The sequence below is a fragment of the Lissotriton helveticus genome, chromosome 5_1 (genome assembly GCF_964261635.1).
Source record: "Lissotriton helveticus chromosome 5_1, aLisHel1.1, whole genome shotgun sequence".
NCBI lineage: Eukaryota > Metazoa > Chordata > Amphibia > Caudata > Salamandridae > Lissotriton > Lissotriton helveticus.
The window spans coordinates 1,516,861,260-1,516,876,410 of NC_136065.1; the positions used below are offsets into that span (position 1 = coordinate 1,516,861,260).

Sequence of the window (15,151 nt, forward strand, 5' to 3'; positions counted from 1 at the left end):
CAAAGGATGAATGCAAGGATAAAAGGACTGATTGAATGGGAAAACAAGATTTACATAGTGGGTGAAAGAAAGTGTAATGATGAAAGGCTGGATGAATGGGTGGATGGATGAATAGACGGCTGGATGGAAGGGTGAAAGGATGAATTGGTGGATTGATAAAAGGAGGGTGAATTGGTGGATGGATGAAAATGAATGGACGGATGAATGGGTAAAAGTATGGAGGAATGGGTGGAAGTGTGAGTAGAAGGATGGATGTAAGACTAATGATGAGAGGGTATGGAATGGTGAAAGGATGTATGTATGGGTGAAAACATGAAAAGATGGATAGATGGATGGCTTCATTACAGGCTTAAAGGATGCAGAAATAGATGGACAGAAGCTGGCTTAAGGGACCTCATCTCGAGTGGGTAGAGTTTACTAGCTTTGCTCACCTGACAGCATTCGAGGGATGGATCAAAGTGGGGGGTATTTTTATTTTCCGGCTACTCCCGTAACTGTAACATTTGACCTTTCAACTCTCTTCCTTTCATTTTCAGATATCCGCTGTTCAAATCCAGTTGTGGACAATGGATATAAAGTCTTAGGCTTTAAATCTCAGTATGAGGTTTCGGACTTGGTGGAATTTCGTTGTGACGAGGGATTTACAACAAGTGATAGACTACAAATTCGCTGTGAGGAAGAAGATAGATGGGTTCCAAAGGTGCCAGTGTGCCGACGTAAGTACTGTTAAAACACAGGTGGTTAAAGCTAGTGTTGCCTCCTCCAGACTTACCTCGGAGGAATTTGTACATTCTCTTTATTAAAGCAAAAGAGACTGGCTTTGCACCTAGAAATAATATCAACCTTGTGTCCTATCATATTGTTGGTGAATATTGTGCAATAATGTTAACATCTGTCCCAGATCTAGAGGGAATTGGCTGTGTTATGAACAGGATGCCATCTCTAAGAGTCTGGAGGATCTGGTGCATATGCCCAAAACTACTTAACTGTCTTCCCATGTGCTCTCAGCTCCTGATACTGTTTGCCCTATGTGCTCAAATGCCCTGGTTTCTTACCGGTAATCTTCATTACTCCGAGTCCTGGTCTTCCTGTATGCAGTCCTGAGGCCCGCCCTACCGCCCAGGCAGGGCAGTTGACTATTTCCTGTTTTACTGTTGCCTTTTTGGAGTTGTATGTTACAGAAAGGTCATCGTTAGTCCCCCCCTTTTATGGTGGCTCCTGGGTAACGGGGGTCATCTTAGGGGAATGTTTTGGGTTTCAGCTAGGAAACTGGTTCTGCCAGAAAGAAGAAGCATCTCATGCGTAAAGACTGCATCCAGGAAGACGGACGAGGAGGTAATCAGTCCTGTCAAGTATCACGCAACAGGTGTGACACTCACGCATTTCAGTGCGGTGTTCCGCGACACCGCACTGAAATGCATTGTCACGCATTTTGCCGACTCGCGCCACCAGAGGCGCCTGTGCACGGCTTCTGCTGCTCCGAGTCCGATTGACATGCTGCTGCCAGTGCCAGCAGCTGCTGTAGTTCATAAATAGTTAATCTCTGAGCTTGTGGGCTGAGTGAGAGTGCGGCAGCGCTAGGCGGCTACAATGTAACAATGCTGGCTCCAGGCTGTCCGCGGTGCTGTAATTTCCTGCCGCGCCCCGGCTTAAGTTTGACACGACCCGGACACAGTTACAATTAATAAGGGGGCGGGTTCGCCCTCTCAGCAAGATGCTGGCAGGCTCACACAGCTAGGCACTCACCACGGGCGCCAAGGTATTTCCTCGCCCGTCGCGGCATTTACACTGACTTTAGGACTTGCTTGGATAAATTTAATACATGCGGTGCATGGCCGCACGTAGCGCGGGCCGGGCGGACGGCAGACAATGATGTTAGCTGCCTCACTTTCCGCGTTTAGAGAGGGCCGGCGTGCGGCCTAATTTTGTAAGAACCTGCCTCGACTGGACACACACCGTGGCCGGAGGGGTGCTGCACTACAGTCTAGCAGCCATGTGATGATGGGGCCAGAGCGAACATCGCACCTCAGATCTGTCCTGCAGTCAGGTCGCTACACTAGGACGGGACAGGCCCAGGAAACTAATTAATAAAGGCAATGCCGCCCGCCGGCAATTTTATTTCCGAGCAGCCGAGGCCAGCAAAACTCGAGGGCACTGGTGAAAGACAGGGCCCATCATGCAGTCACAGGAGATCGCTGTCCGGTGAGAGGGCCCGTCCTCACTGGAATAGAGAGTCACGCCGGCCGGCTCAGTGAGCATGGGGCACAGCAGAGGAAGAACAGAACAAGCCTAGAGGATTTATTCATCCCCCCCTCCCCTCCCCCCCCCAAGGTTGGTGTGATAGCTTCTCTGTATGGGAGGGAAGGGTCGGTGCACGGACCTTGTCAGGTCCTCATTCGACTGTACCAGTCTGACAGGATGTTTCATTTCCTGCCTGCCAGCCGGGCCCCAAGGTACCGAGGAATTCATTGCTGTTCCTCCGTGCGCCCTGATGCATGGCCCTGAGTTAAAGGAGGAAGCCGGTGGCAATCCACCTGTTCACCTCCTCATAACCTGGGCACATACTTGCTGTGCCCTGCCCAGCCAGTCAGAGCCCAACTAGTGCCCCGGGCCGGACTCACCACGCAACCGTGATTCTGACAGTGAGAGCAGGTGGCACAGGTTGATGCTGCAGCACGGCTGCGCTGTCTGACTCTCTTAAGAAGAGACAGGCTAACGATCTCTGCTGTGACACTCAGGCAGCTCCTCTCAGTGGATCCTTCTGACTATCAAGAGATCACACCAGGTAAGTCAGATATTCATTTAATAATTCGCTGATGAAACTCAAAATGTTTATAAAGAGAATGGGGAGTGGCCCTCCAGCACAGCATAGCGGTTTGTAAATGGGTACACTGAAGTTGTCTGTTTGTGCTGTAAATGCAGGCCATCTCTGAGTTTTTGTCTGCACTAATAAATCATCAAACTGCTAGTTTAGTTAAAGGGTTTAATATCCTTACTTGTCAGTTGTACTACAAGCAGCAGCCTTTATTTTCCCAGCACTGTGAGACTTGCTTAGGCAGAGTTAAGGCAGATGACTAATATCCTCGCTAGAGATCTGCCAGAGTTTGTCTCATGGCTGTTTTCACTCACTATTAAGTAGAGCAGAGAGTTTATATACTGCAAAGAAAGTCTAACAGCATATTGTATTGTAATGATCTGTATTATATGTAGATAGCTCAGTGGGTTGCTTCTTTTATCACAGAGAACCCTTTGATTTGTGTGGTTCAGCCGTACCTGAAGCTGAGGTTGGGGTGGAGGTTGCTGATTATTTAAAAAAAATTGCTTTAAAAGCACCTGCTACGGAGTTCGAATTTCTTATTGCTGAACTCAGTGTGATTTCTAAAATTTGTCTGTTTTCATGGACTTCTTTGCATTATTTGGCCACAAGAAGTGTAGCTCAAACTGTCATGCATTTAGTTGTTAAATGTCTTTTGTAAATCCACCGAATCTATGAAAATGTCACACATAAGCAGTCTGAAACATTAGCAGCTTTGCTCAAATAAATGTAATTTCTGACATTTATATGATTCCCTCGTCTTTTACTGCTTGATTTTGCTAGCGAGAAAGTGTCACTTATAGTCGTTGAAATGTCACTCATAATTACACTGAAATTATGAAAATGTCACTCTTAGCAATCTGAAACCTTGGCAGCTATGGGTAATGCCTTACACTGTGTCCAAAGGCACCATGCTTTTCGTTCTTTCTATCCGTGTGCCGCATACTCTTCTCACTGTCCATGTGGCACAAACTCCACACACTGCCCGTGAGCTTCCGCCTCCTCCCGTCAGTTAATGTGTCCCAAGTTCGTGAACCGAAGCCCTGCGCATTGCCCATATGCTCGGTAGTGATCAGAATACCCGTCCATGTGGCTCAAGCTCTTCACACTCCGCACTTTTGCCAAAAACCCTCTTGTAATGCTACTCTGCCTTTCCCTCCATGCTTCTCCTCCGAGCTTCCCTTACCGTTTGCACGCACATCTGCCTCTGCCTCTTCCTTATTATGTTTTTTTCCGATGTGCTTGTTGGGTCAGATATGTTTGTTGCATTGAGTGGCTGTGTTGGTTAGTGGACCCGTGTCACCTTCATCCTGTTGAAGCTTTTTAGTCAGGACTCGCCTCAAGAACTTCGTTTCACTCGCCTCGGTACATCCCAATGAAAACGCCAGGACTCGCTTCATGTGCCACACAATAACATGAATCTGATAAAGATTGTCGCATTGGCATATTTTTAAAAACTCTTGGAGTGGAGGAGATCCAAACAAAACTCCACATGCAGCGCACAGAGGGGGGGGGGGGGAGCTGCCGTTTTGCTAATGCCAAGCTACATGCACTGCTGTTTGTGCCCACAATCATGTTTCCTGTCCCCTCTCTCTCTCCCTTAGCTGTTGTTTGCGGAGAACCCCCAGCCATCGTAAACGGAAGTCACTCTGGAATGGACCGGCAAGAGTTCAGGTACCGCGAGTATGTGACGTACCACTGCGTCTCCGAGGATCTTTCACTGATTGGCGATGACAACATCCAGTGTATTGGCGATGGGTACTGGAGTGGGAAAGCACCTATTTGTAAAGGTATGTCGGTAGGGCTCAGTCTCTCCAGCAGCACTCATGAGCACTCAGCCTAGAGGAGCCCGGAGACCCTTTACAGAGGCCCTTTAGGCCAGGGCTACATATAAAGGGGATGCGCTTGGATGCATCTAGAAATGGGGAGAATGTGGGTGAGTGCAGAGACGCATTGGCAAGATAGCCAGTGGATTGTGTTCCCGCTGACAATCTCTCCATCAACGCTCAATGATTTTTATAACTAATCTCTCAAACACATATATCGTATTAGCCACGGGCACCCAACGAGAGAGAACTGGCCAGTTTTTTTTCTCTAAATGAACACCCCCTTTAGCGTTGTCCCCAGTTGCAGTTAGCTCCGAGTCTGGCTCGGTGAAAAAGAAGATTTCAGACAGCACACTCCCTCAATGAAGACTCAGGCAGCTACATTGATATTTGCACTTAAAAAGTTATATTGTAGCTAACTGAGTCCAGCAATCGCTCCAGTTTCTAATTTACTGGAAGTAAATGTTTGCCGCCCTTATCTCTTGGAATGGTGGTGCTGGCTGGCTCGCCAGCTAAAATGTAATACTTCAGTGGAGTTTTTTCGATCTCTGTCTGATTTGCGGGGGGCGTCCGCAGGGGAGGGCAAGGGGGGGCACTTGCCCCCCCCCCTGGATCACCGGTCCGTCACTATTGACAGCCCCCACAGTGGTGTTTGTCTGCAGGGCCGTCAATTTTAAAAGCGTGAGAAAGCGCTTGCAAGGACGGTCCTGCTGATGGGCAAGAGAGAAGGTCCGGGCCTGGCTGCTCCAACAGCTTGAAGCAGAGGCGCACCTAGAGTCAAATTTCGGGGTGGGGGGGGGGGGGGGGGCACATTTTTCAAGCTAAGGAAGAGTGGAGCTGCAGCCAGGGGCCCTAGGAAGGGGTGAAAACCATCAAAGCCTCATTAACGCCGGCATCGAATTACACAATTCGCCCAGAGATGCAATGGGTGTGTCTGCCTGTTTTTTGCGAGATCAATTGGAAAGTCCTTCTGTGCACTCGTGATTTATTCGTACTCAAGCTATATTCCTTTCTTTTGTTGGTGCTGCTACATCCTGGTACCTACTCTTTAGGTGCCCTTTCGTATACCATATGTGTGTGGTGCAGACACTTCTGTTCCAATGGATGTGTGCACTTGTCAGCGAACATTAAAGTTTCATCAATTTCTTTTCCATGGTAATAATCAGTTTTAACTCTTTTTCAGTTGTCAACAAAATATTTTAATTCATATTTTGGTTTCCATTGTTAACTGTTGTTATACGTTTTTTAATATATCCATTATTTCTAAAATAAAATAATGGATATATTTAAAAACAGTTAACAATGGAAACCAAAATATGAATTAAAATTTTTTGTTGACAACTGAAAAAGAGTTAAAACTGAACAGAAGTGTCTGCACCACACACGATATGCCTGTTTTTTGCACCATAAGCACTAGTATTACAGAAGGGTCTGCATATGAGATGGATTAAAGAGTTTACGCCTTGAGCTCCAAAGGGGCAGTCCCTCATGTTCATTGCAGTATCGAGTGTAGCCCCTGGACCGCTGTCTGTACTCACTGTCGCCTGCCATGACTCACGAAGGGAAAGCTGTCCCACAGGGACAACTTTTCTTTTCTGAATCATGTACCAACTGCAGCTCAGTGTTGGTATCAGATCAACGGTTTGCGACTGCCATTGCGTTTGAAAACCATTGATATATGACATTGTAAATTGCAATTTGAAGATAGCACCCTTTCCACTGCCCCTCCAAATTCCAATATGAAGAAAGATGCAGAACCCCTTTTGTCAATCATGAAGGTTATACAAAACTCTAAAAAGGGGTTTTGCAGTAGCAACCACTGTGATGCTGCAAATTGTAAGCTTTATGACAACACCATCCTTTTGTATATGCGGGCCCTAGTTATTTAGATAAAGCAGGATGTGCAGTGAAAGGAATGACGTTACAAATGAGTAGTGCCTTTAATGCTCTGGAAATGCTAGGATCTCCAATCTACCTCTCTACCTCTCTCTCTCTCTACCTTCCTCTCTACCTCTCTCTCTCTACCTCTCTCTCTACCTCTCTACCTCTCTCTCTCTACCTCTCTCTACCTCTCTCTCTACGTCTCTCTATGTCTCTCTTTACCTCTTCCTCTCTCTCTACACCTCTCTACCTCTCGCTATCTCTCTCTCTCTCTCTACCTCCGTCTCTCTCTACCTCTCTCTCTCTACCTCTCTACCTCTACCTCTCTCTCTACCTCTCTCTCTCTCTACCTCTCCCTCTCTATCTCTCTCTCTCTCTACCTCTCGCTATCTCTCTCTCTCTCTCTACCTCCGTCTCTCTCTACCTCTCTCTCTACCTCTCTACCTCTACCTCTCTCTCTACCTCTCTCTCTCTACCTCTCCCTCTCTATCTCTCTCTCTCTCTCTCTCTCTCTACCTCTCTCTCTAGCTCTCCCTCTCTACCTCTCTCTCTCTACCTCTCTCTCTCTACCTCTCTACCACTACCTCTTTACCTCTATCTCTCTCTCTACCTCTCTCTACCTCTCTCTCTCTATGTCTCTCTTTACCTCTACCTACCTCTCTACACCTCTCTCTACACCTCTCTACCTCTCGCTATCTCTCTCTCTCTCCCTCTCTACCTCTGTCTCTCTCTACCTCTCTCTCTCTACCTCTCTCTCTCTACCCCTCTCTCTCTACCTCTCCCTCTCTATCTCTCCCTCTCTATCTCTCTAACTCTCTCTCTACCTCTCTCTACCTCTCTCTACCTCTCTCTACCTCTCTCTCTCCACCTCTCTCTCTCTCTCTACCTCTCTACCACTACCTCTCTACCTCTACCTCTCTCTCTCTCTCTACCTCTCTCTCTCTCTACCTCTCTCTCTCTCTACCTCTACATCTTTCTCTCTACCTCTCTCTCTCTCTCTCTCTCTCCCTCTACCTCTCTATCTCTACCTCTCTCTCAACCTCTCTCCCTACCTCTACCTCTCTACCTCTACCTCTCTCCCTACCTCCCTCTCTCCCTACCTCTACCTCTCTCTCCCTACCTCTACCTCTCTCTCTCTCTACTTCTCTCTGCCTCTCTCTCTCTACTTCTCTCTCTCTTTCTCTCTACCACTCTCTCTTTCTCGACCTCTACCTCTCTCTCTCTACCTCTCTCTCTCTCTCTCTCTCTACTGCTCTCTCTCTCTACCTCTACCTCTCTCTCTACCTCTCTCTACCTCTCTCTCTCTCTCTACCCCCTCTCTCTCTACCTCTACATCTCTCTCTACCTCTCTCTCTCTACCTCTCTCTCTACCTCTCTCTCTCTCCCTACCTCTACCTCTCTCACTCTACCTCTCTCTCTCTACCTCTCTCTCTAACCCTCTCTCTACCTCTCTCTTCCTCTCCCTCTTCCTCTCCCTCTCTCTCTCTCTAACTCTCTCTCTCTACCTCTCTCTCTACCTCTCTCTCTCTCTCCCTACCTCTACCTCTACCTCTCTCACTCTACCTCTCTCTCTCTACCTCTCTCTTTACCGCTCTCTCTAACCCTCTCTCTACCTCTCTACCCCTCTCTGCCTCTCTGCCTCTCTCTTCCTCTCCCTCTTCCTCTCTACATCTCTCTCTCTCCCTCTCTCTCTACCTCTCTCTCCCTCTACCACTCTCTCTCTCCCTCTCCCTCTACCACTCTCTCTCTACCTCTCTACCTCTCTACCTCTACCTCTACCTCCACCTCCACCTCTACCTCCACCTCCACCTCTACCTCCACCTCTACATCTACCTCTACCTCTCTCCCTCTCTCTCTCTCCCTACCTCTACCTCTACCTCTCTCTCTACCTCTCTCTCTACCTCTCTCTCTCTCTCTACCACTCTCTCTCTCTCTCGCTCTACCTGTACGTCTCTCTCTACCTCTCTCTCTCTCTCTACTGCTCTCTCTCTCTACCTTTCTCTCTCTCTACCTCTCTCTCTCTCTACCCCTCTTTCTCTCTACCTCTCTCTCTACATCTCTCTCTCTCTCTCTCTCTCTCTCTACCTCTACCTCTACCTCTCTCTCTCTCTACCTCTCTCTCTCTACCTCTCTCTACCTCTCTCTCTAGCTCTCCCTCTCTACCTCTCTCTCTCTACCTCTCTCTCAACCTCTCTCCCTACCTCTACCTCTCTACCTCTACCTCTCTCCCTACCTCTCTCTCTCCCTACCTCTACCTCTCTCTCCCTACCTCTACCTCTCTCTCTACTTCTCTCTGCCTCTCTCTCTCTACCTCTCTCTCTCTCTACCACTCTCTCTCTACCTCTTTATCTCTTTACCTCTCTCACCCTCTCTACCTCTCCCACTCTCTCTCTACCCCTACCTCTCTGCCTCTCTCTCTCTCTACCTCTCGCTCTCTACCTCTCCCTCTCCCTCTATCTCTATACCTCTCTCTCTACATTTACACCTCTACCTCTCTCTCTACCTCTCTCTCTACCTCTCTCTCTCTCTCTACCTCTACCTCTTTCTACCTCTCTACCTCTCTCTCTCTACCTCTCTCTCTACTTCTCTCTACGCCTCTCTCTCTCTACCTCTCTCTACCGCTCTACACCTGTCTACCTCTCAACCAGTTGAATTCCGGGAAGCCCAAACCATCAGTATTTCAAATCTGCGCATGAAACGTGGGTAGGATGAGCCGTGCAGCTCAGAAATGGATGTTCTTTTTACATCATTTGTATTTAATAGAATTGGGAAGCAGGAGAGCAGTCACACAGTTGAGATAGGGATTAACATACACTGGTGACAGCTTTTGAATTGGCTTTAAAACCATTCAAAGATGAATTCAGCATCTACGTGGGATGTGGTGGACTAAGTGGCAGCCGGAGCCATATAGTACTGCTTGTCATTAAAAAAAAAACCAGCATTGACATAGCCAATAGGTCTCCCCTTTGGGACCTTATAAGGGTTTAGTTGTCTAGTACAATATCCTTGGTGCAACAACTTCAAGTGTTGCATGGCTAAACACTTATAAGCTCCCAAAGGCGAGACCTATTGGCTATGCCAATGCTCTGTTTCATTGTGGTTGCCAGGTAATCTGCTGTGAAGCCTCACATGATTTTTCTCCCACCCCATGGGTTTCTTTGTTTATTTAAGCTCTTTGTCTTATTAGATTTTTTTATTAGTTTATTTAATACTTGTGCTCAATCATGTCGGAGGATGGCGATGAAGTAAAAATGTTGCCCCCCCCTGGAAAAATTTCTGCGGACGCCCATGATGCTAAGCCCCCTAGGAGGTAGAGTGCAGGTGTCCTAGAACAGAAGGGCAACTGCTCTGAAACACTTGCTGGGACCTAGTTTTTGTGAAGGTCCTAGGAGTGTGGAACATTTTGCGCCAAGGGATCATGGGTAATTGTAAGGCAATCATGTTGTAAAGAAAGAATTATTGATGCCAAGGGCCATTGGTCTTATTTTTCATCTGTGAATAATCCATGTGACAGTTAGTAGTTTTAGTGTTTTTATTGTGATGTGGTTTCTGGTTATTGATGTAATATCCATTGCAAAAGACAGTAGGTCTGATATTGTGATTATGGAATACTTTATCAAAGCCTATGGGCTTTGGAGGTGGGCTTTCTGATATGCAAATTGTCATTAGGTAAGTTGCAGGTAATTGGAACAGCCAAATATTCCTAAATTAGTGCATAGTATTTAGTTGTGTGTTTTTGTAAGTACATGGACTGGACAATAATTTGAGCCAGTTTTGGTCTCCTCTGCTTCGTTACCCTCAGAGTCCATTTCTTAAAAGGGTGTGTGTGTGTGTGTAGGGGGGGAGGGGGTCGTAAAATGCTAGAAATCTCTGGTTGACACAAATGGGGCCCTGCACCTTCTGAGTGCCCTGAGACCTCTCCAACCAGATTGTTCACACATGTCCTTTGTGTAATTTCGGTATCCAGCATGCAGCCGTGTCTTATGTAATATCTCTGAAAATCCATGCACTTGCAGTTGGTGACTGAGGGAAAATGAAATTGTCATTTGTTACACCAAGAAATGCAAACTACATGTATGAAGTGGGCCTGGAATCGTGCACTGCTTGCATATTGATGGAGTGCCAGCAGCGCCATTCATAAATGTTGTGCCTTGTGTGGGGGGACTGGGGGGAGGGGGGATCTGAAGTGCCGCATGTGAACAGCCAGGGGCACTACCACACTGGCATACATGCCAAAGGACCCAATTCAGGAGGGAGCCTCCTCAATTTTTAAGCCAAAAACGGCTCTCTAATATCTATTCCCCACCTAAAATTGCATCTGCTTCAATAGAAGTCCCTTGCCACTGGATTCTGGAATAAATTACCCTTCGATCTTCGCAACTGTCAGAATCTTCCCCAGTTCAGAAAGCTCCTGAAAACTCACCTTTTCTAGTTCTTTACCTCGGCTGATCTCTTCCGTCCTAATGCGCAGAGATACCCTTTTGGGTGATTCAGCGCTATACAAATCAATAAACTTCAAACTGGGGAAAATACATTATCCCGAAGTTTTTCTAAAAATCTCCTACTTTCCTGTTCTTAAATTAAAATGTTACCCTTTTCTTCCAGTCTGTAACCATGTTCAGAATCTCATTTGAAATGAAACAATATCTTCCCAGTACACCTTGCCTTCACGTTGAGCAACTGTGTGGCATCATTTCACCTTCTCAAGTATCTTTTCCTCAGAATGAGTTGTGGTTCAAAAAACTCTGACACTGCCATTGTGGAAATGTGCCTGTGGCTGACTTCTGTATGTTACAGACCTGAATGTGATTTGGTGGAGGCTTAATGAGGAGCAGCTGTGGGAAAGGGAGATGGGATGGTGGTGGTTTGATGAGGATCTGCAGCGGGAGAATGTTTTGGGAATGTTTTCAGTTACTCCTAACCTACTTAAATTGGCACGTGTTGGTACTTACCTTCAAATATGTATTCGTAGATTTCTGTTGACTAAGTTTGCATTTGGGAGTGTTATACACGTGTCTACTTTCTTTGTACATGTGGCCTGCTTGGTGTGTGTTTATTTTGGGAACATGTTATATGTGACGTGTGCAGTGGCAGCAATAGTCAATTGTGTATGTTTGCACTTTTTTTAAAAACAAAATTTTACCCTGCTTAGTGTGCCGATGTTGTTATAGTGCCGACTGCGAGGTCAACTTTTATACCATTTACCCATATTTTGATTTTTACTTTGTCTTGTTAGTGTTGATCCAAGGCTTCACCGGTTTCTGGGTGAATCCATTGCTCTACATATGAGCGTTCGTTTGTGACTTACATCAAGGCAGGGTGTATGAAACACAGTTAAATTAGTGTTCCAGCAGATCTAGAGAGAGGTGACGGTCTGTACTTTAAACTACTCCTCTCTCTCTACTAGAATGCGAGAAGACTAGTATGTCTGGTACATAGACCATCACCATCTCACATACCGTTGTCTCACCCTGCATTTGTTCACTGCTCATAAGGAGCAATCAGTGACACTGGGTTCTAACAATAATATTCAGTCATACTCGGAGTTTATTTCCCAATGTATCCACAGATAGGGTACCAGAATTAATACTAGCTGATCCAGTGCTGTTTTATACAACCCAAACCTAAATACTAAACCTATATGATTAGTTCTCTGATCCAGCAGGCACAATTACAATTATCTAGTCTTTACTTGCAAACATTAATTATAGAATCACATACCTTCATGCAGTGACATTTAATTCACGCTTGCTGTGCCACATACAAATGAGATTAATGGGATGCAGTCAATATCAAAAGATAAAACTGATTCTGTGAGACACGGAAAAAGGTTGTAATCAAGCTATTTTACATATTCCACCGCAATTTTACTGCCAGGTAGTAGCTAAAGGTTTCCCGCACCTGATTTATAATTCAACTAGTAAACAAGGCCTCAGTGTACTCTCTCTCTTGATTGCAAATGGCTTTGTGAAAGGAACCCACAGTTCACTGATGTATACGCGTATCTCGGTCTAAATACTAGGAGATGTGTAAAAATGTGAAATTTAAATAGTGCGTTTGTTTTCACAATGATTTGGTCGTTAGGGTCAGGAATTCAGTTTTACTGGGTGTGATACTCCAATGAGGACGAGCTAGGGAAATTAGTGCAGTGGTAGGACAGAAACGTATTCTCATTATTTAGTAGTTCCTTCTGAAATCCCCTATTGATTTATGGGACACTGGAAAAGTGCTGTCTCGGCAAAGAGGTTTATCATATTTTGTTTTCTTTTTCTTGATGGCAGGGGCATACGGAACACGTTATCGAAACTTTAGCAAGACCTAGGATTTCTGAAAGCAAAAGGAAGTGGAGCGGAGGGAAGTGAAGGAAAAGGGGAAGGGAAGGAGGAAGGGAAATGAAGAGGGAGATTGTCAGCAAGCCACTAAGGATCCCCTCTGGCTGATGCTTGACTTGTATGGCTCTTTTGTAATGCTTGTCTTTTTTACCTTTCTTGCAGATGTCCTTTGTGAAGTGCCACATCTCGTAAATGGAAAAATAATTAACTCCCGTCCTCCCTTGCGATACAAAAGTACTATTGAGTTAGAGTGTGACGAGTATTTCAAACTAAACGGAGAACCTCGGATTGAGTGCAGTGAGACTAGTACATGGATTCCGAAAGTACCCGAATGCAAAGGTGAGTTGCCACAGAAATGGTCAGCATTTATTGACCAGCAGAAAGGAGGGGATCATTATCTCATTTAAGAGTTAAGAGCATGTGCGGTGCGATTCGACACTATAAAATACTTTATCGAGAGCATCATCTTAAAAAAATCATCTTGAAAGGCTTTTGCCACACAGGGGCGAGGGTGCCACAAGAGACATTGTAGAGTCTTTAGTGCTGGCCAGACACACCTTTTTCACATTAGAATATTTCTTTGTCCCAAAAGAGAGGTGGGTTGAGCTTTTGGAACATAGAGAACTATGGGGTCTATTAAAGTCCGCACGCCACCGCAATGGCAAACTGGACCGCCCGCAAGAGGTGTGGCGGTCCCGCCATGGCGATCAGGATGCGACCGCCACCCTGGAAGTCGCATCCAGCGTTATTAACATTGTGCCGGGCGGTGCTGTAAGCAGCACCTGCCGCAATGTCAATAATGCATGTTGTGCATTGGCATGCACAACGTGACAGGCACCGCGCAGTACCTGCCACCTTGTCCATGTCAATGTTGGGGGTACCATGGGTACCCCCAAGTGCAGCCCCCAACCCCCTGGGGGCCCGCAATGGGCCTCCGAAGTGAAATCCGCATGCTCCATGGCACAGTCTCCGCCATGGAAAGGCATTGAAAAACCAACACACTAATATGGATGGCGGTGCCTGCAAGGCTGAGAAACGATATGATGCGCTCCGTGCGCATCATTTAAGAGTTGCACAGCCTTATACACGTGTGTGATTCACATTATTCACGTACTCAAAAAGTAATCAAAAGTGTTCAAAAGTTTCAATCCAGTTATTTATATTCTTTTCCATTTTTGTCTCTCACATCAAAGGTACGAGATTCCATAATTTCATGTATCTTGTTTGCTTTAGAATTGCCAATCCAGGCTTAATCACAAGCACGTTTAAGAAACTCGAGTCCTCCATTTATTTATTTATTTTTTATTTTGAAAGTTTTATATAGCGCGAACAAGATCTTTGCAGATAACAGAGCGCTTTACAGAGACAGGTGTAATCATCAACAAGATCATCACGTTCCATTACATAACAAAAGTATTAAGTATAGTACAGGTATGAGGTAGCCAGGCATAGTGGGAGCGTATGATAACAAAGACGCTGTGATTATACAGAGATGGATAGAAAAAAGAATAAGATAAAGGATCTAAGCATTTCATACTAATATAGGTCATATCATCATCATCAAGATCATCACGCTCCAGTACATAGCAAAGAGTTACGTATAGTACAGGTATGAGGTAGCCAGGCATAGTGGGAGCGTATGACAACAAAAACGCCGTGAATATACAAAGATGGAGAAAAAAGGATCTAAGCATTTCAGACTAATATAGGTCACAACACACGTGCAAAGGAATATAAGGCTATATCATAATAAAATGCTGGAGTACTGTTCGCAGTGTAAGTCAAACGCATTGTTCAAGTGTATTTAGCCATAAGGATACTTTTGACTTCTTTCTTAAAAAGAAGGGAGGAGGAGATGAGCCTCGTTTCAGGAGGGAGTGCGTTCCAGATCCTGGGCGCCATTCCAGAGAAGGAGCGTTTGTAAGTTTTTTCCTTCCGGAATCTTCGCGGTTTCAGCAGAAGATTGTTTGAGCTCCTGGTAGTTCTGGACCCCCCGGAAATTGTCAACTTCTGAGTGAGGTAGCTGGGTGATTTCAGGTGTATAGCCTTGTGCGTCATGCAGGCAATTTTCAGCTGTATTCTGGCTTCAAGAGGCAGCCAGTTCAAGGATTTGAAGTCCGGGGAGATATGTGAGTGTTTTTTTGATCCAGTGATGAGTCTCGCTGCCGCATTTAGTGACGCTCTGAGGGGTGCAGTAGTCGTTAGGGGGAGGCCGCAGAGGGCCACGCTGCCGTAGTCTATGCGAGGAATGACCAGAGCTTGTACTGCTATTTGGAAGTCTTTTGCTGGAAGGAAAG

The 15,151-nt window shown here is 46.0% G+C and overlaps 1 protein-coding gene across 1 annotated transcript in view; it reads left to right on the forward strand.

Moving 5' to 3' along the window:
- LOC144755524 (C4b-binding protein alpha chain-like) overlaps positions 1-15,151 on the forward strand; it is a 553,044-nt gene that overhangs the window by 292,952 nt on the left and 244,941 nt on the right. The window contains exons 7-9 of the mRNA XM_078644533.1: positions 537-716; positions 4,420-4,605; positions 13,017-13,193. Coding sequence (XP_078500659.1) covers positions 537-716; positions 4,420-4,605; positions 13,017-13,193 — 543 coding nt within the window. The remainder of the gene's footprint in view (positions 1-536; positions 717-4,419; positions 4,606-13,016; positions 13,194-15,151) is intronic.